The sequence below is a fragment of the Rhamphochromis longiceps genome, linkage group LG10 (genome assembly GCF_057381845.1).
Source record: "Rhamphochromis longiceps isolate RC_006_pf linkage group LG10, R_longiceps_female_GT1.1, whole genome shotgun sequence".
In the NCBI taxonomy this organism is placed as follows: domain Eukaryota; kingdom Metazoa; phylum Chordata; class Actinopteri; order Cichliformes; family Cichlidae; genus Rhamphochromis; species Rhamphochromis longiceps.
Genome location: NC_140566.1, coordinates 15246684 through 15269772, shown reverse-complemented (window position 1 = coordinate 15269772; position 23089 = coordinate 15246684). Strand labels below are relative to the sequence as shown.

Below are 23089 nucleotides of genomic sequence, written 5' to 3'. Positions count from 1 at the left end.
CTAGCTAATGCTCTGATGTGTATCTGTGTCGATTTGTGTCAGTGTGTGTGGCCTGAGCTGTGCGCTGTACTGATTTAAAAAGAGAGGCTGAATGTTTGGTTTCCAGTAGCTGTTTTCCATATATTACATCTAGTACACAACCTCTATATTTGGTAGAATAATTCAAAAGAACATGGAATAGTGGATTTCTCCCATCTCTGCAATGCAACTTTAGCTGAAATACCCAGAAAGCTCTGTGTATTAGATGTGAGTGTACATAAGCTCTCTGTGCAGGGTCTGCCTGAAATGAAAGGCCATAAAAACATTTCCTTTTTTTCTTTTTTGTGTGCCTGTGTGTGTTTGGATGAAGCGTCTCCTGACAGCGTGCACTGACACACACAGTACAGGACAATCATTATATATCTGCTTTCTCTCTGTCTCAGGGAGTATTGTGAGTGTGGGGGATCCCAAAAAGAAGTACACACGCTTCGAGAAAATAGGACAAGGGTAAGTCTTTCCATGATCATCAACCAGCCGTCACAGTTACTGAAATAGAGCAATTTCAGGAACAGCCAGCCTCTGCAGGAGATGGGGAGCTGTAGTGACCACTTCAGGGGGGCAGAGGCAGAGGGGAACTTGGCTGAATTACTGGAAGAAAAATAAGTAGAGAGGAAATGAAAACTCTATCCCGAAAAGGCCAAGAGCCAGATTAGCTCTGCCATTTTGTGTCTCTCCCTTTATCTCTCCTTGTCTTTTGTTCTTTTTAACACTGTGGCTTTCTGTCACTCTCCCTGTACATATGCACAGATAAAAGTGGTGTTGCTGTTATCGGCTCTGACGCGCTCACCTTTTCCATATTGGATCAGGAAGCTTTTATTTAAACAGTAGATGATTGTATATTTATTCTTTGTCAGGCTGACTTAAAATGTGCCTCATTATTCAGAGTTGTACAGGTGTAGCTGACAGCAAGAGACAGAGGGGGAAAAACAAAGCCTCAATTCACAGTGGAGGTTTTTTCTTGTATTACAAGTTATGCTTCCTAATAAGGACAGATTGGCTGCATACCATTCCTTTGAGCAGCTATTGGAAGCAAGTGTGTGTGCTTGTCATTGCTAAGGTTTAAATTAGGAAATCTAGCTCATTAAGAAGAAGAAAAAAAAACATCTCTGGCATGAAGTGTGGACTTTTCCCCCTCTATGTTAATTCACAATTTCATAACATCATTAGAATACAACTTAATTTGAGACTTCTCTCCATATCAAAAGAAAAGGAAAAGGGAAATTTGGTCATATTAACACACTACAGTTAGCATCTGCTCATGCAACAGTGCAAAGGTCCAGGAGATAGTGACTCTGAACATGAGATCAGTCTGATGTAATGCAAGTAAAACCTGATTTATATAAGTCTGCCCTCGGGGCTTCTTTGTCACACCTCATATTTTAATCCTGAAGGTCTCTGAATAATGTAAAAAGTCACCACTATTTGCAGTGCTGGTGTAATTTTGATCTTGTGTTTTGCAGAGCGTCCGGGACTGTGTACACTGCCATCGATATAGCAACCGGCCAAGAGGTATAACAGACTGTAAACTGCTCAAAAAATGTAAAGGAACTCTTTATAATCAGAGTACAGCATCAACCCCCAAAACAGGAATCGTTTTACAGGTGGAGGCCACTGACATTTTTCCCTCCTCGTCTTTTCTAACGTTTTTTTTCCCACTAGTGTTGCATTTAGAATGAAGTGATACCTGAACCCTTCATAGGTTGCACGGGTAATCCCCCAGGATGACACATCAGTATGTGCTATTAACAGTCTTAAGAGCATGGAGGAGATTCCTGGACATAGGCAGTTCCAGGATGTAGGCGAGCTGGACAGGGCCGTAGATAGTCCCAAACCTAACAGCTGGACCGGTATCTGCTCCTTTGAGCAAGGAGGAACAGGATGAGCACTGCCAGATCTACAAAATGACCTCCAAAAGGATGCTAGCGTGAATGTCTCTGACCAAAACAATCAGAAACAGACTATATTGTCAGACCCTATGCTGGTGCAGTGGGTCCTGGTTGCCTCCTGGTGCACGACAAAACCCAGCAAGAGTATGCAGGCAATACCTAGATGAATGATCCCACGTTTGCCTGACCTAAATCCAATTGAACACCTCTGGGATGTTATGTTTCAGCCCATTCAATGCTGCCAGGTTGTACCTCAGACTCAGTGATGCCTTGGTCCAGATCTGGGAGATCTCCCGGGACACCTTCGTCTCATTAGGAGTATGCCCCAGTGTTGTCAGGCATGCATACATGCACGTGGGGGGCACACAAACTGTTGAGTAGCATTTTGAGTTTCTGCAGTGACAGTTCAGCAGAATAGATTAGCCTGCCGCATCAGTGTTTCACTTTGATTTTCAGGATCTTTGATTTCAGCCGTCTTTAAGTTGATAATTTCCATTTCCGTCAAACGATGCGGCATCCTTATCCAGCAAGACGTTTTGTTTTTGAAATGTTCCTTTCATTTTTTGAGGAGTTTATTTAACAACATTAACATTCTGTATATTGTTTCTTTTTCCTTAGCGAGCCATCGGGGAACTTATTGTACACCCAGTATATCTTGTCTGTTTTCTCAGGTGGCCATTAAGCAGATGAACTTGCAGCAGCAGCCCAAGAAAGAGTTGATCATCAATGAGATCTTGGTGATGAGGGAAAACAAAAACTCCAACATAGTGAACTACCTTGACAGGTTTGATTTCACCTGTAGAGTCACAGAAATAAGTAGAAAGATTTATGCTTCTGTGTTAAATCTACACCGTAGGTGTAATGAGTTAATTATGGTAATTAATTATAGTTGTTAATTTCTTCATTGGACACAGTTAAAGCTTGATGAGCTGAAGAGTCGTAGTGGAGATTTTTTCTTCTTATTCCAGCCTCACGTTCTATGCAGTCACCTGCTTACTACATATATGTTGCTAGTTCCAATAACCAAACATTACACTACAATTTAATATGGATTTACTGTTATTACTTAAGTTTGCAAGTAAACTTACCCAGTGTATAAATATAACTTTGCCAGTAGCAGCTGATCTGTGATCAGAACAAAGTTGATGCAGTTGACTGTAGAGTGATTTTGGCCTAGTGTGTATTATAGTTACCTTAATGACATTGAAAAATCCTCTCAGCCTTCTTTTCTTCCTCATCTCCTCCTCTTTCTTGCTGTTCTTCTTCTAATGGTGGTCTCATTTCATCTTAAGACATTACTGACACCTAGTGTTGTAAAACCGTATAAGCATTCAGCAAGGGCACTCAGCTCATGCAGCTTTCGAGCATCTGTTCCACTCGGCTCCTTTTTTCTTTTGCTTTATGTCCCTTTGTCCACAGCTAGCGGTAACGTGCTTTAGCTCTTGCTTCTTGTCGTAGACTGCTCTGTCATCTCATTTTCTGGGCAAGGCTTGAGACTCGATTTGCCAAAGAAATATTAAATATGTGTTTCTCACTTTCTCTTTTATTAGTTACCTGGTAGGAGATGAGCTTTGGGTGGTGATGGAGTATTTGGCTGGAGGCTCGCTGACAGATGTAGTGACTGAGACCTGCATGGACGAAGGCCAGATTGCAGCAGTCTGCAGAGAGGTAAGAAGCCAAGTTTAGATCAGCAGTACTGCCAGATGACCCTAATATTAAGGTGGACTCATGTAGACAAGTTTACGCATTTTACCCAGCCTAGAGAAAAGGACCGTCTACGTCTAAATTTTTCCTGAACACGGACTTTCTTTCGTAGGTGAAGTTAGTAATGGGTTTTTTTTTTCTCTTCAGTGTCTGCAAGCTTTGGACTTTCTACACTCCAATCAAGTTATCCATAGAGATATAAAAAGTGACAACATCCTCTTAGGGATGGATGGATCCGTGAAGCTGAGTAAGCATTTATTCATTTTATTCAATAAACTTTGGCTTTGGTGAGGAGTATGATCAGGTTTAGAGACACTGTGTTGTGTTAAATGAAAGACTGCTGGGATCAAATAAAAAGAATAGAAATGCACGACTCAATGTTAAAACACCCTTGCGTCTCTCTGTCTCCCTCTCTCTCACTTCCTGCAGCCGACTTCGGCTTCTGCGCTCAGATCACTCCCGAGCAAAACAAGCGCAGCACGATGGTGGGAACGCCCTACTGGATGGCACCAGAGGTGGTGACTCGGAAAGCGTACGGCCCGAAAGTGGACATCTGGTCTCTGGGAATCATGGCGATAGAGATGGTGGAGGGAGAACCACCTTATCTGAATGAGAATCCACTCAGGGTAAGAGACAAAGCACAGCCACAACACGGAGGCTCAGTAGCCGTCTATGGTTCTTACAGTTTACGTGGAGATAAAATATTCGTATGTCTTTTTTCTGCGGTCCTTGCATGTTTGACTGCGATCATCTTTCCAGGCGCTCTACCTGATCGCAACCAACGGGACTCCAGAGCTGCAGAATCCAGAGAGACTATCATCTGTGTTCAGAGACTTCCTCAACCGCTGTCTGGAGATGGATGTGGACCGCAGAGGTTCTGCCAAGGAGTTGCTCCAGGTAAAAACAGAGACTTGAGAAATAAACAGTATGTAGACACGCTACCATCTGCTGCACTTTGACGAATATATCCAACTATGTGAGTGATGTGGTGTAAACGAGCCATAATTCTTACTACTGCACAAAACCAAATTGAGCTCAAAGTGTTGCATTTTGGCGTTCATCATCTTGTTCTTTTAACAAAATTATCTTTTTGGATAGGCAGGTCATGTACTAGGTTATCAACTTTTGTTAGTTACCCTGGAAACTGGATAATGATTCTTGGATAATGATAATAATAATTTCTCTCACCCCAACCGGTCGCAGCATATGGCTGCCCCTCCCTGAGCCTGGTTCTGCCGGAGGTTTCTTCCTGTTAAAAGGGAGTTTTTCCTTCCCACTGTCGCCGAAGTGCTTGCTCATAGGGGGTCATATGATTGTTGGGTTTTTTTCCTCTGAATGTATTATTGCAGGGTCTACCTTACAATATAAAGTGCCTTGAGGCAACTGTTGTTGTAATTTGGCGCTATATAAACAAAACTGAATTGAATAGAATAATATGATTCTAAGCGTACTATATTAAATCTACTCTTATGCTTGTTTTAATAATCATAACTGTATTTTTATGATATTGCAACACTCTTTGGATTCATAGGTACATTTTAAAAAATGATTTTTTGCATTTTCAGCATTCTTTCCTCAAGTTGGCGAAGCCTCTATCCAGCCTGACGCCCCTGATTGTAGCTGCAAAGGAAGCCATAAAGAACAGCAGTCGCTAAGGATGTGCTCTCTGTCCGCACCCGAGGCTGGAGCCCCGCCTGCGATGAGTGCTTTCATCACATCCAGGGGCTTGGGTGTATGGGTGTATGGGGGGCGGGTGACGTGACAGTGACAGCACAAGGAGGGGTTTGTGTGACTTACAGTGACAGCACAAGGACAAAAGACCCCCAGGCCTCAAATGTAGGATGGACATCTGGCCTTGCAGCGTCTCGGCCCATGCTGCTGAAAAGACCTTGTCTCCCCGTTTACTCCTCCAGCACTCTGTACATGTAGAGCAGTCTATCACAAGTGTGTGTGAGTGTGTGGGTGTGTTGGCCTGCGTGCGCGTATACAAACTGTGCACATTTCTTTGTGTCGTACGTCCTGTTTGGGAGGCGGTTGCTTCCCAAACCGAAAAAAAAAAACCATGAGAAAATTGAAAAGAAAGCGTGCTCATTTTCAAGAAGAGGCTCCAAGAGCGACGAGGAGAGACAAAAAAACTAAACTTGAAGAGCCTGAATTTCCTTCCCTGGCAAGCTTTAGGCTTGATTATCCCTCCTCCAGTCCTTCCCTTCATGGTGCACCATCGGGCCACACCTGCACCTGCAGGGACTGGCTGATGTGAGAGCGTGATTCTGGACCCAGCCTTTGCCTGCATGACTACGGCTCTGTGGAAAAAACATAGCTACTCCTCTGCAGACTGTCACATCTCAAGGTGGAATATTTTTGCATTTTCTGTGTGTCTGTGTGTGTGTTTGTAAATGCGTGTAGTAGGGGTGCCACTACAGGGGAAAAAGTCAGGAATAATTTCACATGACCTATGCCAGCTTTAAACACCCTTTATTAATCCATTTCATATCGGTGAAGAGTTGGAGTTGGCGACGGTTGCCTGAAGTTTTGGCTGTTTCCTGTTGCAGACACACATGATCACTGATGCCAGAGCCAGAGCTGTGTGCTTGAGATGTTTATATTATGGAGATCTGTCATTTACTCATCCTAGAAGATGGTCATCTACAGTAAGTTGGAGGTCCAGCACCACACTCAATCACACCCAAGGATGCCCCAAGAATCACAGTGTCCTTAGTCAAAATACACCCAACAAACAAATGCTGTGAACAAAAAATATCTTTATCCAATTGAAACTGACAAACACGACATAAAGGGAAAGTACTTCAAATGCATGTGTTGTGTCCAATGAGCCACTGACCACCAGCTGCCCCTCCTTCCTTCCCTCCTTCCTTCCGTCCTTCCTTCTTCCTTTTTGTACTTATGATGCTGCTCATTCATTCTTTTTTCCCCCCTTATTTAATTGGATGTTATGCAAATTCTTTCCGTGATATTTACATTTTATCACCTTGTGGGTGTGCGTCAGATCAAAAAGAGGGGGATGTTATCAAGGGAGTGAAGCAGGAAGCAGGGAGTGCCATTTTACGATTGTACCTTGCCCTATAGCGCTGAAAACCCTAGCCGAGGTTCACATTGACCGCCATCATTCCTTCCATACTGGGTTTGCTTAAACTCACTCCTCTGTACAGAAGTTTAGATTTTGTGTCTGTATTTGCTGCCTTCATTGGACATTTCCCATGTAGCATCTCCCCCCCCCCCCGTGTGTGTGTGCGTGCGTGAGTGTGTGTGTGTTAGGGGGCTACCTCAATCTGCACTAGAAGATGCCTCACTCGTGTTGTCCACCTTGACTTTGAGGTGCAGGGTAGCTGCTTAGTCATATTGTACCTCCACTGTCCAGCGCAGAAGATGGAGTGACGTGAGACAGGAGGAAGCAACAGAATCCATGCATGTAAAACAAACTATACACTGTATGTCATCTTCAGATAGGTTAAGATTGTTAGGATATGTATGTATGTATGTAAATACGACGGGAACCCCCACTTTTTTTTCATAACTATGTAACTTAAAACGACAATATTCAGGTTGCTCTGTGGTATGTATCAATAATTGTTTTGCACCCTGGAAATAGAAGAGAAAAAAAGAGAGAAAAGCAAACACACAAACGCCGTCTCTGCACTCCTGGATCCACCTCTCCTGTTTGGGCTTTATAGGACACTCCTTCATCCGGACAGAGAGCCGATGAATGCAGCACTCTGTGTGCGGGCCCACACAGTCTGTCCTGAATACCACTGCTGAGTGTTTGTGCGTGTGCGTGTGTGTGCGTGTGTGAGTGCGCGTGGTAGGTGTGGGTGGCCTGTTAGGAAGCTTCGCCAGCCCTGGGACATCTGGCCTCTGCCCCATGTACAGGTCTGAACTATGAGCACAAAGGTGAATTTCGGGATGAGAGACACCGCCGACGTGCCCCCTTTTCTGTGGTTGCTCCTGTACATTCCTATCTTCTGAATGTGTAAACCTGTACACGTGGTGTGAAAATTCCTCTATTAATGTCTATCAAGAGAATGGAACAAAGACAAAAAATGTTACTTTTTAAATTATTATCTTTATTATTATTATGATTATTATTACTACTACTCTTATTATTGTCTAGCTTTGTAAAACTGCTGATCCATCTGGCATACCTCAGCAGGCCTTCCCCCATCTTTGGAAAAGGACAAATGAGTGAAGGGGAAATGAGGTTTTGGATAAACTATTTTTAATTGTGGTTGAAGCAATAGACTTTTTGAACTTTGAATTGTGCATGGCTGTGTCTTGAGTGTCCAAAAAACAAAAAAAAAAAACTGAAGGAAAAAAAACAACAAAATATTGCAGTTTGGGAACTGGACTGAAATAAAAAGAGGAAGAAAACCAGAGTCGTAGCAGTGTTTGGTCTTAGGATTTCTTTTAATTTTTGTTCCATTGAGGATTTTCTTAGTACTCATGAGAACGAACCATGATTGTAAACTGCTGGAGGAAAGAAACGGAAGAGGAATGCATACGTGTAACACCAGGTGTAGCATGTAACACGTTACTCTGCAAAAAGGCGACTGTACAGGCCGCGATCTTGGTAACTGTGAGGCCTGAAGGACAAATACTGCCATGTTTCTCACAGTGTCGTATCAGAATAATCGGGGTTACAAACACATCAAAATAAAAACTTTATATATAAATTATAAAAGCATGAATTAAAAAAAAAAGATCAAAAGTAACGAAAAGGGAGAGATTTTCAGTTTGTCCCATAATTCCCTGCTCACATAAATTCACCTTCATACAAATGCATCCCGCTGCTGGTTTTGATGCTTGTCAAATAAGTCAAAGCTGAGAAAGGATTCAGCCCTCTCTCCGGTCATATGGCAGTCAGCTGAACCGAGGTGACGATCCTTAGGCCGATGGTGCCGGGCATCTGCCGTCCTTGATCTGTGAGCTGAAGCCTCTGAGGTTCGGTGGGGTCGTTCACTGACCCGGACAACACGACTTGGCCCATAAATTCATCCTTCACTGCGTTGCTGTTCCACACCTGAGGAGAAACAGTCAGTTTGAAATATATATTTATCTCCACACTCTAAAATGTAATGGCAAAACAAATGTTTTCACTCATTAAACAGATTAGGAATTTAAGATTTGCACACGCAGGATGAGACTTGGTCCAATATGCAAATTAGGCTAGTGGTGTAAAAAAAATGTATTGTTGTTGTTTTGGCTTTTATGAGCAGAGACGGCACTTAGTTTACATTTGATGCAGAATTGTGTGTAAGACTTCAGGTAAATTGAAAGTTTATTCACTGTTAAAAGCTGGGAAATTTGTTTTCTTATGCTCTTGAAACCTTTTACAAACTCTTTAATGAAAACTTTACAGTCTTTGAGATTAAAATAACGCTGATCTCTGAAAAGCACACATGTCTGAGAGACATAGTTTCAACCGGACAGAGGTAAGAAATCCCTTTGCTCCACCAGTCACTGAGAATAATTCCATTAAGCAGGACTAATGAGATAGACTGCATATTACCTGCACAGTTATGGGCTTGCTCAGCTTTTTCCTGTAGAAAACACCGCTAGTTGCAAACTCTGGGTTTAAGGTGTCCTTGTGGATGGTGGATTTGACTGACTTGCCCTCACATGATATGATCACGTAGGGGTCTGCACCTGCGTGAAAGAGAACCAGATTTGGTGGATTAAAGACTCATCACGCTGAACAGAAGTGTTATAGCAGGAAGTTTAACTTGTGGAAAGTCTTCTAACCTCCTGTGCGGTCCTGATTCTGCAGCCCCTCAGCTGAATGTACATAGACATGAGTCACAGCTTGTGGGTAACCAATGATTGAACTCCAGCATTTTACCTGAGGCTTGTCCACTGTCAGCTCCCTGTGAGAGTAGAGAAGAGTTAAGAGTTGGCAATGTAGCCTTGTTCTTACTAGAGGCAAACTGAAAGAGTGGAACAGTAACATTACACCTATGATTCATAGACAAGGCTGAGTGGATGACCTGTATTATTAATGAGTGACTATGAGTTGCTGTGCCAAAAAGAAACAAAACAAAATCTGGCAAAATAAAATATTTGGCCAAGAAAAGCAATAGAAGTTACTGTAAATCACATTTAAATGGTCCCTATTTCCCAAAACACTAATTTGAATGTTTTCTTGGACTAAAAACGTACAAACAGCTGCCATGTGAGTCACTTTCCCAGATAAGTGCGTTATTTTTGGAGTTATTGATATTACATTTTTGTCTGACAAACTCAGCTACACACTGTTGTTGGCTTGACCTCACATCTACGGCACTGTCCTACCTGCAGCCGGACTCCACATCAGTGAAAACCCGGAGCATGAAATCGCCCAGCGTAAAAGGCTGGAAGGTGGTGGGGAAGATGACATATCGGCCCTGAGTCAGACTGATCCTCATGAACACTGTCCGAGCATTGATGTAGGTTGACGTATTTACACACTTTTGGGTCAGGATGTCATGTAAACGGTACTTCCTGTTCAGCTCCACCTAGAAAAGAATTTGATATTTTGTGAGCATAATTTACCAAAATCCTGTGCAACACAGTTTGGAGCTACTTCAATAAATTTCAAAGGAAATGCGATTACAAGTGACACATGAAAATATCACCTAAGAAGCATATAGTACGCTCAAAATGAATGCAGCTTGACATACAGGGTGAGCTTGACTGCAAGCTTAGCTTGCAAAAACAATTGATCAAAATAATACGACGTAGCAAAAATATACAAGATTACATAAATTACGTCTACTATACAAACAAATCTGGGTAGCAGAATTTCATTTTTCCCTGTTTAATTTATAGCCATCTTACTTAAAGGTGACTTGAACTCTAATGAACTGCACTTTTTACTGCATGAAGGAGCAAAACCTTCCGCTCCACCGCAGTCAGCTGCATCAGTATAGCAGCAATCCGAAAAAGTACCTGGGCAGAAAAATGACTTTTAAACTGCATTTTGCTAATTTTGTACTTAATTAAACTACATTTGAATTCGTGCCAGAGTCAACGAATACATGTTCTTCTTGTTCATCATAAACTTTAATTGATGCCTTTAAACGGCGTAGTAAAGAGAAGTGGAAAAGAGTTTTCTGCCTCCTGGTGGCACAAAATAGAAACAATAATTGAATTTTAACACGCGCATTACTGTGTTGACTGATCGTCTTATTTCTTCTTGTTTTTGAAAAAAAAAAAATACAGTGGCATTAAATGTGATTTTTTTTTCACCACAAACACAGCAGACAGGAATCTAATCGTAACATCTGTGGTTTAGAGGAAGTGCCCGATAAAGGAAGAGGACACATTACTTGTATGATAAACATACATGAGAAAGGTTAAATAAAGATTTAACATTTCACTTCCACAGTGGGCCACGCGCACACGACTGTTTCTGTTCTCTTTCTTTTTTTTTAATTAAAAGCTTTTTATGGTGCTGATATTCATTCCTGTCCAGAGTTTTGGCAGCACTTCTATCAGCGTGATAATAGTGCACAGTGTGTGTCTGAACTTTGCCATGTCTCTGTCAACTAAAGTCTCATTACAGGAAATGGGCCGTCAGTTTTGTCACACTGGGTTTCATGGTCTCATTTAAAGGTGACAATCTAATCGCAACATGCAGGACAACATCAAGTTTTAAACCCGTTTCTGAAACACACCCCAGGTTGTAGTGATCGGCACTTATTGTATCTTGTGTCTGTTTCAGAACTCAGTGTATCCATGTATTTCATACTTTTCAGCTTTTTTTTGGCCTGGTTATGATTTAGCAGACATAACACGTGAGTCCTAAATAATCCCTGCACACTGCTGCACAAGAACACAGGCATCCGAGCCGTCTGAAATCATCACAAAGATTTGAGTTTGGTGTTCGGTTCCACGCTGCTTTTCAGCCTGAAGCAATCACAGAAAGTATGTGGTACCTTTTTGTGTTTAATCATTTATGGTTCAGGCTGCTGAAATGGTCTGTTTTGGTTCTGATAAAACACTCAAGGGGTGTAAGTTGTTGGAAAAAACAAACTTATCACTGTTTGGTCATTAAATGAGAAGAGAAAGTCAATTCAAGCCAGATTTTTTTGACCAAAGTGATGCAGGATGGGGTGAAAAGGCTTTGCTTTTGACCAAAATAAACTGAACTTTGATTAATGTTTTCATTCCAGACAAGAATAATGAGCCGTTCACTAAATGTGGGCCTGCACCGTATTATTATCCCTCATTTCTAGTCCTGCATATTGAGACAATTTGACACATTTTCTTTAGACTTTAAACATTTACAATAGCTGTGAAGCTGTGAAGAAAGTCCCCTCAAACTCAGCACACACAGCAGACATTATTCTGACAAATGAGTATGACATGTTTGGCTATATTTTAAGCATTTCACATCTCCCACAAACACAGTCTTTCCCACATATGGAAGGGTTACATGACACTGTGATACCTTAAAGATGCCAAAGCCAATGGTAAGGTTTTCTCCGTGACCTTGAGGTCTGTGGATTTTCATGTCTCTCTGTTGCAACGAGATGAGGACCTCATCAGTCTCCTTTGTCACATCAAATAAATACTGCAAAAGAAGTTGAAATGGAGTCATCACAGATGTGTACACATACATGAACAGAGGCGATGTAAGGAGAGAGGTCATCCAGAGCCTGCTGTACCTGTGGGTTCTGCAGGAATGTCCGTTTGTGGTTAGCACAGCCCCCACAGCGGTTTAGAAGTGGGTCAGCATTTTTGGACCAGCTGCCAAAGTGCACGTACTCATTCCAAGTCTTATGGACGCTAATCAATGAAGTATTTATGACACGGCACACGTCTGCATCAGTGAAGAACTTGCACCAGTCTGTAAATGACATCCTGAAGATTTGAACAGAATCTATTATTAAAATCTGGAAAAGTGGGATAAACTGTCCTGAAATAGTGCTGTGATTGAGGAAATTCATCACTTACCAGAACTCTCCATCATCTTCCACTGTGATGCCAAGCTTATGCCTCTCTGTGTCACCAACCTTTGCCCATTCCTCAGAACTGGCAAACAAGAATAAAGCAAGGAAGAATGTTTAATGCGCTTACAAACAGCGCACAGATCAAAAGACATTTTTTCATTTTTGGACAATTGCCTGTCTGAGCCAGTAGCAAAAGTTTCCACAGAGACTTTGTAACACTGAAAAAATAAAAATACCTGAAACTCCTTTTATAGATCTCTGTAAAAGTCTGTAAATAGTTCAATCTAAAATGCTGTAACATCCCCGAGTATTAGCCAACAACTTGCCCTAACATTAAATTACATTACAAATTTAATTTACAGACAGATGGAGGTTTTGCCATGAAGAAGTCATTATTTGGCATTATTAGGCTCAGTCATTGTAATTCATTATTATCAGGCTCTCCCAAAAACTCCCTAAAAATGCTTTAGTTGATCCAAAATGCTGCAGTGAGAGTACTGACACAGACTAGAAATAGAGAGTGTATTTGTCCCACATTGGCTTCTCTTCACTGGTTCTCTGTTAAATAAAGAATCAATTAATTCAATTAATTCAATTAATTAATCTTCTCCTGTTATACAAGGCTTGAATAATTATTCTCCATCTTATCCTAAAGACCTTGCATTAGTGTATACCCCATTAGAGCACTTTGCTTTCAGACTGGGGGCTTACTTGGGGTCTCTCAGGTATTTAAAAGTAAAATGGGAGGAGGAGCCTTCACGCCACTGTGGAACCAGCTCCCAGTTTGGACTCAAGAGACAGACACCCTCTCTACTTTTAAGATTAGTATTGAAACTTTCCTTTTTGATAAAGAATTGTTAGATTATTCTGTTATTATATGTTACCTTATATATGTAATCAAAGTAGTTGAATTAGAATACTGCTGTAGATCACATTATACCCTTTAATATAGAGTGTGTGAGCTGTATGTAGTTTAGTTCTCGTTATACTTTTGAGTTAACAGAACATATTCACATATTAGTTCATTAGATAAATGTGCATCACTCTGTATCCTTGATCTGCTGGGAATGTGTTACACTGTTTTCTTGACATGCTTAATTGTTGAATCATGAAGAGAAGGTTGTAAGCAGGTTGTCCCAAAGCAGGTTGTGAGCATTGATACATCGAGTATTGTCCCTCCTTCAGCCCAAAGATTCAAAGAATTGGGAGATTTCAACAGAATATAGATAAGGCTGGGTCTGACTGTTAGGGTCTTTATGGCTTCTTCATCTTCTGATGTAAAGTGCCTTGAGGCATCTGTTGTGATTTGCTACATAAATAAAATCAAATGTGATTGAACTATTTGAACCAACGAACCACGGCTCTGTTTTCCATATGAATCCAAAAAACACAAAAACAAGTTTGTAAGGCAGACAGCGTTCCATTTAAAAAGGCTTTTTTTGGCACAGTGTCTGCTGAAATCAGAACACATAGCAAAGACAAAATTAACTATAACAAGCTTCCTGCTCACCTGTCACTCCAGGCTCCTTTCCATTCAATCTTACCCCAGGGGTTTCTCATACGGATCAGAGGAATGGTTTCATTCTTGAAGTAGGCCAGCAGCCCATGACCCAAACGAACCCTCTTCACTGCAGTTACTGAGTACGCATGGCCTTTCACGAGCCCGTTTATCATCTTGAGCTCAATTTCATGAGGCTGTGCCTGTAATATTTTGCAAACAATTACTATCGGCATGTTTAAAGTGCTTAAAACACAAAGACGTGTATATTCAGAAACAGCACAGACCCTGATGGAGCAGCTTATGATTCCTCCTCGGTCGTACACCTTCAGCAGGTCATCAAAAAGCTTGTCTTGTTTTCCTTGGTCCTTATAAAATTGCCCTTCTTCTAGGCTGATGGCTTCAGATACAGCTCCACTGAAATCCACCACAGCATCACCAGTGTTTCCGCCCTCAAGGGACTGATAGCAGCCAGAGAGCCTGGGCACAGATGGTGTAAGAAATGCAGAAGTTTAGTTCAAAGCATTATAAATGCAGACGGGACCTAAAACTAAACCAAGTAAGAGTCTCCCCCCCAATCAGGCTATTTAAAGTATACTGACTTTGCATAGGCCTTTTCCAGCAGAGCACTCCAGAATTCGTTGGGGTCTTTCGAGTGGCAGTAGATGAGTTCTTCATTGATCGTAGGGAGTCGGTCATCGACCACCACGTCGATCCACTCACCAAAGATCCAGAACTGAAAGTGGAAGATTCCTGCGTAGTTCTCAGGGTGTTTGTCATCCCACTCCTGCTCCTTCCAGTCAGGAATCACCTGATTTGGCATGCGACATCACCCAAAATGAAATGTGCCCACAACAGATAGATTTGAACAAAATCACCAAAACATAAACATACTATAGTTTAGTATACACTATAACGAGTTCAACAAAACCCTTTAAATTACATCTTTGCTCATAAAGCGCTGAGTGCACGCAGAATTCAGACAAAAGATCTGCAGTTCTACACAGTATAGTGGAAGCATGCCTATTTAGTTCACATTATCTCATGACCAATAAATGCAGGTGTTGTAGTGTTTTATGTGTGTTATAAAATCAAACGTTTGCAGTGGATGGAACATACATAACGCTGTAATAAAGAATTGGCCATTAAGTTCTCTAGTTGTACCAACCCCAGGGATTTGAGAACATATAATGTGGAGTGGGTAAGACAAAATAAGTGACATAGAATGCATAGCTGATGTATCCTCACACTTTCAGTTTTTCTTCCTCTGCTCATTTCTTGCAACTAAAATGTGGAAAAAAGGTGAAAGATTTCTACAAAGGACTAAAACTTTTTGGTTGACATTTATTCTCCATCGCTAAGCCGCTCCAGTTCCTCTTCAGGTTTCCCTCTTTTCCCTCTTCTTCTTTGATTTGTATTTTATTTAAGAAAAAAAGATAAACCCAATACAGTCAAGTTTCACAGACAATTTTCTAAATAGCTGAATTTTGTATCTCTCAGGTTTCATAGTCCCTTTGCCCTTAGTTATTAGCAAAGTTACAGTACAATATAATATGTTTGTCTGCCAGATATATTGAATATATCCATGGGAGAACTTCCTTCCTGAAACGAATACCCTGCTGCTATAGTTACAGTATTTAAGTTTTATTAATGTACAGTTATCAACTTTAACGCACCAACTCCTCGACACCCACATTAAGAATAAAGCAACAAAGTTAACACACCTTCTGCCAGAGCTTTGGCTTCAAGGCCAGACAAGAGCAGGCTGCAACAAACCAGCAGTTTCCCACAACTCCCTGGTTCAAATCATGGGAGCTGATGCCCTCAACAAACAGATGAGGTTTTTTACTTATCTCCTACAACAGAGAAAATAACATGACAGACTGTTAAGACTTTAACAGTATTGAAAAAAAGTATAATTATAGGTTTAGTTTTTTCCTTTTCTTACATGCTGTCTTAAAAACAAACATGTGGCTTGATGGATATTAGCCTTGGCCACTTACCGCAGGTCGTTTCCACTTTACCCTACCAGGAGGTGGTTTGTTATAATAGAGTGAAGCGTTGGTGGCTGGAAACTCTGGATCCTCAAACAGCGTCTTGTTCCTGATGCAGTCATTCTTCAGGTCAGCGTAGTGCTGTTTTTTGTACGGCTTCACCGAGGAGACCATCGTGCTGAAGCCTCACAGCTGCAGATCGATGAGAGACACCAGACATTTTCAGACTATGTAAAGGAGGAGGTCCCAAAGCTGATCGCTATTGGGCAAATCCAGCTGAAACTGTTCTCGTAAATCTCAGCGTTGTTTCATTGCCAGATCATAGCAGACTGACCTTTGACCCAAAGTCCCTTGAGACAGTCTAGGTTTACTGATGAGCATACGATGTTTACATAGCAATATGCAACTTTCTTATTAACTATATTCTAAAACAGGAAATGAAAACTTTACAGTTAGAACACAGGTTAAAAAAATGAAACATTTGATGTAAAGGGATTTTTAATCATCTGACGAGCTGCAGTTTTCTGATTGAATCAAGTGTTTTACACTGATTTAGATCCATCAATAGTGTTTGAAATCTTAAGAGAAAGTAAATAAAAATACATCACATATCATTCAAAGATCAACAGCAGTGACAATATTTGTGGCCAAAAGACTTTATGTAAACTGGCACGTATTGTGAGAATAATATTAATTATATTAAGGCTACATTTTACTTTGTGACAGAGGGAGTGATCATCATCACAGCTGTTTTCTCCAGGGAATGACTCTTGAACTCTTCGTCCCACTCATGTCAACTTCTGAGTGCTGTGTTTAGTCAGCATGAGCCAAAATAATTAGTTTTGATAAAGCTTGATATTTCATTTTTGCCAAGAATAACACACCACAGTGTACCAAATATCCTTTACTGGAAGCAACAAGCATTGAATTAAGAAACACTTTGTAACTGTTTCTTTATAAAATCAAACAAGTTAAAAAAAAACAGGGCAGGACAGGACAGGAAAAATGATTTAGAGTGTGCACAGATCTAGCAGACAGACAGAAAGAATCGAGCTAACTCCAAAACGTAAAGAATGAGAATTTTCAGATTTTTCTATAAAGTTCAAAATCATTACAGATAACTCATTGAAGACAAGAAAACATATCTGCACTATACCTCTCAGACGGCAGGTGTGCACCTATAACTTCCTGGTCAACAACAAGGAAGTTTCCAGGTGTTGTACTTGCCTGTGTCTGAGAGCCACACCCCGGTTGTTATTGTTCTTACTGCACTGGATCTTATCGCCTTGGCATTTTACTGTTTGACCCGAATACTTTGTGATGTCATGACTCCCAGATTTCTGAAATGGATGAATAAATCATTCTGTGTCTGTGGGTAAGGGAGTACACAGAGTTGTTGGTGAGTTTGTGCTTGTGTGACTGTTATCGGTTTGAGAGTTCTTGGCTAAAGCGCTCAGACAGGCTATTTTTGGTTGGTTATTCCATTTACTCTTTTTTTTAAAAGGAATATAAGTGTTTACGTGATGAAAACATTTGTTTCTCAACAGCACTTTGCAAGATTATGTCTCATACTGTCCTTTTAATCTGTATAATAAGTGAATGGCAGTTGACATTCCCCCCATATTCGGTATATCTGCCGGCACGTGACAGTGTTGTTAGAGATACAGTTCAGTGTTTTAGTTTCATACCACAAAACCCCCCCAAAAACTAAAGCATTTTATAGTCTGAGTTTATGCTGATTTGTGCCTGGGTAAATGTAATTATTATATTGTTATAAAAATTACTTTTAAATGGTATCAGTGTGTTACACAGTAAAAATGGCTGCTGGCCAAAACAAAGATAAATCTGAGCCATTCAGTAAAAAAAAAACAAAAAAAACAAAACAAAAAAAAAACCCAGATGCAGTAAATCCCATGAATCCACAGTAAACCACATATACTTGTTGAATGTTAAAACTGAAAGCACTTAAGTGCTTAAAATCTTAAGAGCAACACTCACCTGTCGTCTTGTCCTTGCAGTGATGGGCTCAAACACATCCAATCGTCCCGTGGGGGCTCCTGTGAGAGCTGTTTAAAGATCAGTCCCAAACTCGACACTGCAGGTTGTCCGGTCCTTTCATAAAGTGTGCAATCTGGTTTATCTTTTTTTCAGAACTAGATGCCGTTTCTTGAGTTTTAACTTGTAGCACCGAGCGCTTCCGTAAAGAGTAACACATAACGCAGTGCCTGAGAACTGGTCTGACGAGCACCTCTGCAGCAGGAGGTGTTAGGCTGACATGGTGATTGGAAGGTGGGAGGGACGGTGGGAGACTGAAACTGAATACTTTCGGTACTACCACCCAGCCCCACTAAGGTGCAGCAAGTATGAACCTGCCCTGTTTTTTCCTTAAACATTAAAACTTAGATTTAACAAACATCCAAACACTGTGTCTCCGTGATGTAGTGTTGCATATCTCTGCTAAGAAACAAAAAAAACAACAACTTGCATTATTGTTCTTTAACTTTTACCATGTCTAATTGAATAAACATAACTAATAAGCCATATGTTATCCTTGCACTTTAAGTGAACTGTGGTAATAGGACAAACTGGCAGGCACTGAGTGTTCTGGGCTTAAAAAGCACAAGAAACACTTTGACTTCCCCTGACTGAGAAAAATCTTGAGTGGCTAAATCCAGGCTCGAAACTGAGGAAAAACTGAGCCAACATTAATAAGGTAAATCCACGAAGGAGTAAAGGAGACAGGCCAAAAAAGAAACTGAACAGATTTTCAAAATAACAATAAATCATCTGGATTAGCTGTGATATGAGAAAATACCAAATATGAGTTTCTGATGTGATAGATAACGAGAATGAGTGTATCAGTGAGCAGGGTGATATCTAGACACACACCATATGACATGAGATTGTTTGAAAAGAAGGAAACACTTCCTGTGGTAGAAACGGGGGGCCAGATCGACGCTGTCATAACTTAAATAGTGAAGATTTTAATGAGCGCCGTCTCATGGTTTCTTCAGTAAATGAGTCACGAGGTCAGCGCTGTCAAAGCCCTCTTCCTCGTGGGAATGTATAACCGTCAGATATAAACATTTGTTTGCCACAGAAAACACGCATGCGAGGGTGGAGTAATCACAGAAGTGTAGTTACATATCACCACTTAAAGGAGAGATTTAAATTGATCTGTTTTATCTACATCATATTTACATTGTGTCATAAAATTGGAAAAATAAAGCCAGTGAGAAATAATCCTTTCTGGAACGTTTTCACAGGTTCTGTGAAAACTTAAGTACACCCGATGACTCAGCAGCTTGTAGAACCACCTCAAGCAGGGATGGATGTGGAGCTTTACTAAATGACGTGTCCTTTGTGGTGTCACAGAGGATGATGTTATGCCAATTACAAACTAAGATGGACAAACCGTCACACCCTCTCCGTGACGTGCTGGACGGTCACAGGAGCACATTCTGCAAACGACTCATTCTATTGCAATGCACTACAGAAGCTTACAGGAAATCATTCCTACCTGTTATACAGCTCCCCCTCTAAGGTAGCTGCACTGTTTTTGCTTTCAGTATCTTGTATATATTGAAAGAGAAAATATATGGATATTGTGTGTTGTTCAACTTTGGAGCATTTATTTAGACACTTCCCCCCCCCCATCTTATATTTTAATTAAGTCTGTGTAACAAAGGGAATGATGGAAGGGATTAGTGATGTATTATTTTCTGTATGACTATCAGTCTCTAACGTCACTGTGAAGGAATTCTGGCTCTTCACAACATTGCAGGACATCACTCTTAAGGTTCTGCTGCAGCATCTCAGTCTGCTGTGGCCTCAACTCTTTTCTGGGCTTCTTTTCTTTCTTTTTTTTTTTTAAGCCATTCTGTTGTAGATTTGATCACTTCAAAATATCAACAAACAAAACCGGGGCTCCATACATACTTTGGTCTATAGTCACAGTCCTCTCAGGATGACTCTGACCTGCTGAAACGATCTCAAAACCGTAATAAAAGTACAAACGTGGCGCAAAGGTTTTTTTGAATTTTTGCCGAGTGCAATCATGTTCTCTTGAGAATGGCTCTTTTTACTTTAAACTTTACATTTACAAGCCTATTGCTGTGGCTCCAGAAGATATTTCAGTGTTTTACAGCTTCCAGTAATGTAATATTGTGAAGTCTGAAGAGTATCACAGCTGCTTAAACTATAAGAGCAGATTTTTGTGTCTTTACAAAAGCACTCACCATCAGCCCCACCCCCACAGTACATGCCATAAATAGTCATCCTTTTCGCAAACCAGGCACATATCTACATTTGAATTTCTTTACTAAGGAAGCTGCTTACAATAGAGGATTTCTTGTTTAGTCTGATCTGAACAATGAACAACCCCGATGGATCTTGTGACATTACGCAGTTTCACTTCTTTGGCAAGTTTTAGAGTCATTACACAAAAATCTTTTCTGCGGGTTTTACATTTTTAACATTCTTTTTAAGGAAAAAAAAGAACCTGTCAAACATTTACAGTCGTTTTAAAAGGTGAGATAGTGTAAATGATACGTTTCTGTTGATCTTCCTCCTCGTTCTGAAACATGCCCATTTAAAAGTCAGAGTGGAATTCAAATGTTTATTTTTGTGGGGTGCCTCTTGAATGAACCTTTAACTTCATTAGAGCAAACAACAGTCAGCAGATGGCAGGAGATTCATATGGCAACAAACGACAGCCAGCATCTCAGCAGGTTTTGTTAAAAATCTGTGTTTGTAGTGCCATTCTTGAGTCTTACAGAAGAGAGCGCCACTGTAGAGTCTTTGATGCTGGGAGGCGGCCACGTTCTCCAGCACAGCACAAAAAAAATTCTGTAGTCATGATCCAGACAGAAGCTGGTGTAATGGCTTTACATTAAAAACCTTTAATATTTAATATAGTTTTATAGTGTGGATTAAAAATTAAATGCACTTATGTGACTAAGCAATTATTGTACAGCACTATCATTAAATTCCATAGTTTAGATAGGCGTAAGGGTGAGTGGGTGTTGTTGCAAGTATAATGAATGCACAAACGGCGCTTGATGACAGTGACAATTATGGGGATATGTTTGTACCAACTGTGAAAATCTGAAGCAGTCACTTTTGCATAAATCCAGACTGTTTATTTATGGCCAGTATTTCAGAGTTATTAAAACCTGACATGCACTCCCTGGCCCATTTTCTTAGGCACATCTGTTCAATTGCTCCTTAAAGAAAATGTTGAATCAGCCAATCACATAGCAGTTCCTCAGAGCACACAGTCAAGATAACCTCCTGAAGTTCACACCAAGCATCAGAATTAAGGAAAAAAGGGTCATTTAAGTGACTTTGAAGGTGGCTCAGTTGTTGATACCAGACAGGCTGTTCTGAGCATTTCGGAAACTGATCTACTGGGATTATCCTTCATAACCGTCTCTACGGTTTACAGATAATAATCATAAAACAAAAATATCCAGTGAGCAGCAGTTCTCTAGGCGACAATACCTCGTTGATGCCAGAAACCAGACTGCTTTGAGCTGACTGGAAGGTAAAAATAACTCTGGTAACTACTGGTTCCAACCAGGATGTATTCAGAAGAGCGTCTCTGAACACACCAAAAGCATCAGATGGTCTACAGCAGCAAAAGACCACACGGGCAACACTCTTAAGAACTGAAACTACAACAAAATTTGCACAGGCTCACCAAAACTGGACAACAGACTGGAAAATGTTGCCTGGTCTAATGAGTCTTTGCACTTGGATGGTGGGATCAGAATTTGGCATAAGCATAAAAACGTAGCCTTGTGTCAATGGTTCAAGCTTGTAGCATCAGTGTGGAGGATATTTTCTTGACGAACTCTTAAGTATTGTTTAATTGCCACAATCTACCCAAGTACTGTTGCTAACCATGTTCATCCCTTTATGATCACAGTTTGCCCATTTTCTGATGGTTGCTTTCCACAGGATAACACGCCAAACCTTTGAGATGTGGAAGAACGGGAGATGCACATCATAGGCATGAAGCTGCAAATCTGCAGCAATTGTCAATATGGAACAAAATCTGATGACCAACTTGTTGGATCGGTACCATGGAGAACAAAGGGCAGCTCTGAAGGCAAAAGGAGCATTGAAGCCAGCGCTAGGAAGGTGTAACTAATGAAGTGGCCGGTTCTTTCTCCACAAATATTTGACTCTGTCCAGCTCACGAATTCTGAAAAATCTTGATGACTACAACACATATACTAACTTGCCAGCCTGACACTACTGGCAGCTGATCAGCTGTTTGATATATTAGGGCACAGCTGACAATGAGAAAGGCATTTCTTGTTCCCATGGTGATGAAAATGCTTATGGAGAGGGATCCACAATGAGAACAATTACTATTTTTACATTAGTCCTTTATTTTTATGTCTCCCAGCACACACACACACACTCCACTTTTCATATTTCCTATTAGTTTTCTGCTGTTACAGTAATAAAAAGAAACTCAACAACCAGAAAGGTGAAATACAATCGTTTTTAATTGCAAAAAGGATACCGGTTAATACATTGAATGAAGCACTGAAACAAGCCACTGTGACATTGCAAAATACCACTAAAAAGGACATTGTAAAATTTCAGAGAAACAAAATAAAGTCATTCATTCGATCAGAAAGGCATACATATGAAAGAGCGAACAGGAGGGGAGCATATTTACACCACGACCGAGAGTCCTGTGTCTCTACAAAACAAAGTGTGTTTGGAGGCCTCCTCATTTAAGACGTTTAAAAATGTTTTTACAAATGGCCGTTAACAAAGTACAAGCCTGTTATGTCCCAGTTTAACTTTCTATCAAAAGATGTTAATTTTAAAAAGAAAAAAAGAAGAAAGAAAAGACGGGGGGGGAAAAAAAGGCACCATCCATCTTACATGGCGGCATCTGGTTTACACAAGTCAACCAAAGTACTGTGGTAAGCGTTTTGTATGCTGTAAGTATTAAGCTGCAGAAAACTCAAGCTGACGAGAACAGTATTAGCACGTTAAGTT

At 40.7% G+C, this 23089-nt stretch overlaps 2 protein-coding genes across 4 annotated transcripts in view; one reads left to right on the top strand and one right to left on the bottom strand.

Moving 5' to 3' along the window:
• The window catches only part of LOC146660520 (serine/threonine-protein kinase PAK 3), a 59279-nt gene extending 51262 nt beyond the window's left edge, over positions 1 to 8017 (top strand). For all 3 annotated transcript variants that reach the window (XM_085420430.1, XM_085420429.1, XM_085420431.1), the window contains 8 exons: positions 423 to 486; positions 1500 to 1548; positions 2597 to 2709; positions 3476 to 3593; positions 3777 to 3876; positions 4059 to 4255; positions 4389 to 4526; positions 5195 to 8017. In XM_085420430.1, coding sequence (XP_085276556.1) covers positions 423 to 486; positions 1500 to 1548; positions 2597 to 2709; positions 3476 to 3593; positions 3777 to 3876; positions 4059 to 4255; positions 4389 to 4526; positions 5195 to 5284 — 869 coding nt within the window. In that variant the 3' untranslated portion in view covers positions 5285 to 8017. The remainder of the gene's footprint in view (positions 1 to 422; positions 487 to 1499; positions 1549 to 2596; positions 2710 to 3475; positions 3594 to 3776; positions 3877 to 4058; positions 4256 to 4388; positions 4527 to 5194) is intronic.
• Positions 7847 to 18321, bottom strand: LOC146660519 (calpain-5-like). The gene is made up of 13 exons (XM_085420428.1): positions 18065 to 18321; positions 16076 to 16258; positions 15797 to 15928; positions 14675 to 14883; positions 14360 to 14552; positions 14085 to 14275; positions 12579 to 12656; positions 12290 to 12485; positions 12073 to 12195; positions 9933 to 10135; positions 9387 to 9508; positions 9154 to 9290; positions 7847 to 8664 (listed from the first exon to the last, which is right to left on the bottom strand). Exons 2-13 carry the CDS (start codon positions 16238 to 16240, stop codon positions 8494 to 8496), a joined length of 1920 nt encoding a protein of 639 aa, XP_085276554.1. The 5' UTR covers positions 16241 to 16258; positions 18065 to 18321; the 3' UTR covers positions 7847 to 8493.
• Positions 18322 to 23089: the final 4768 nt, after the last annotated feature.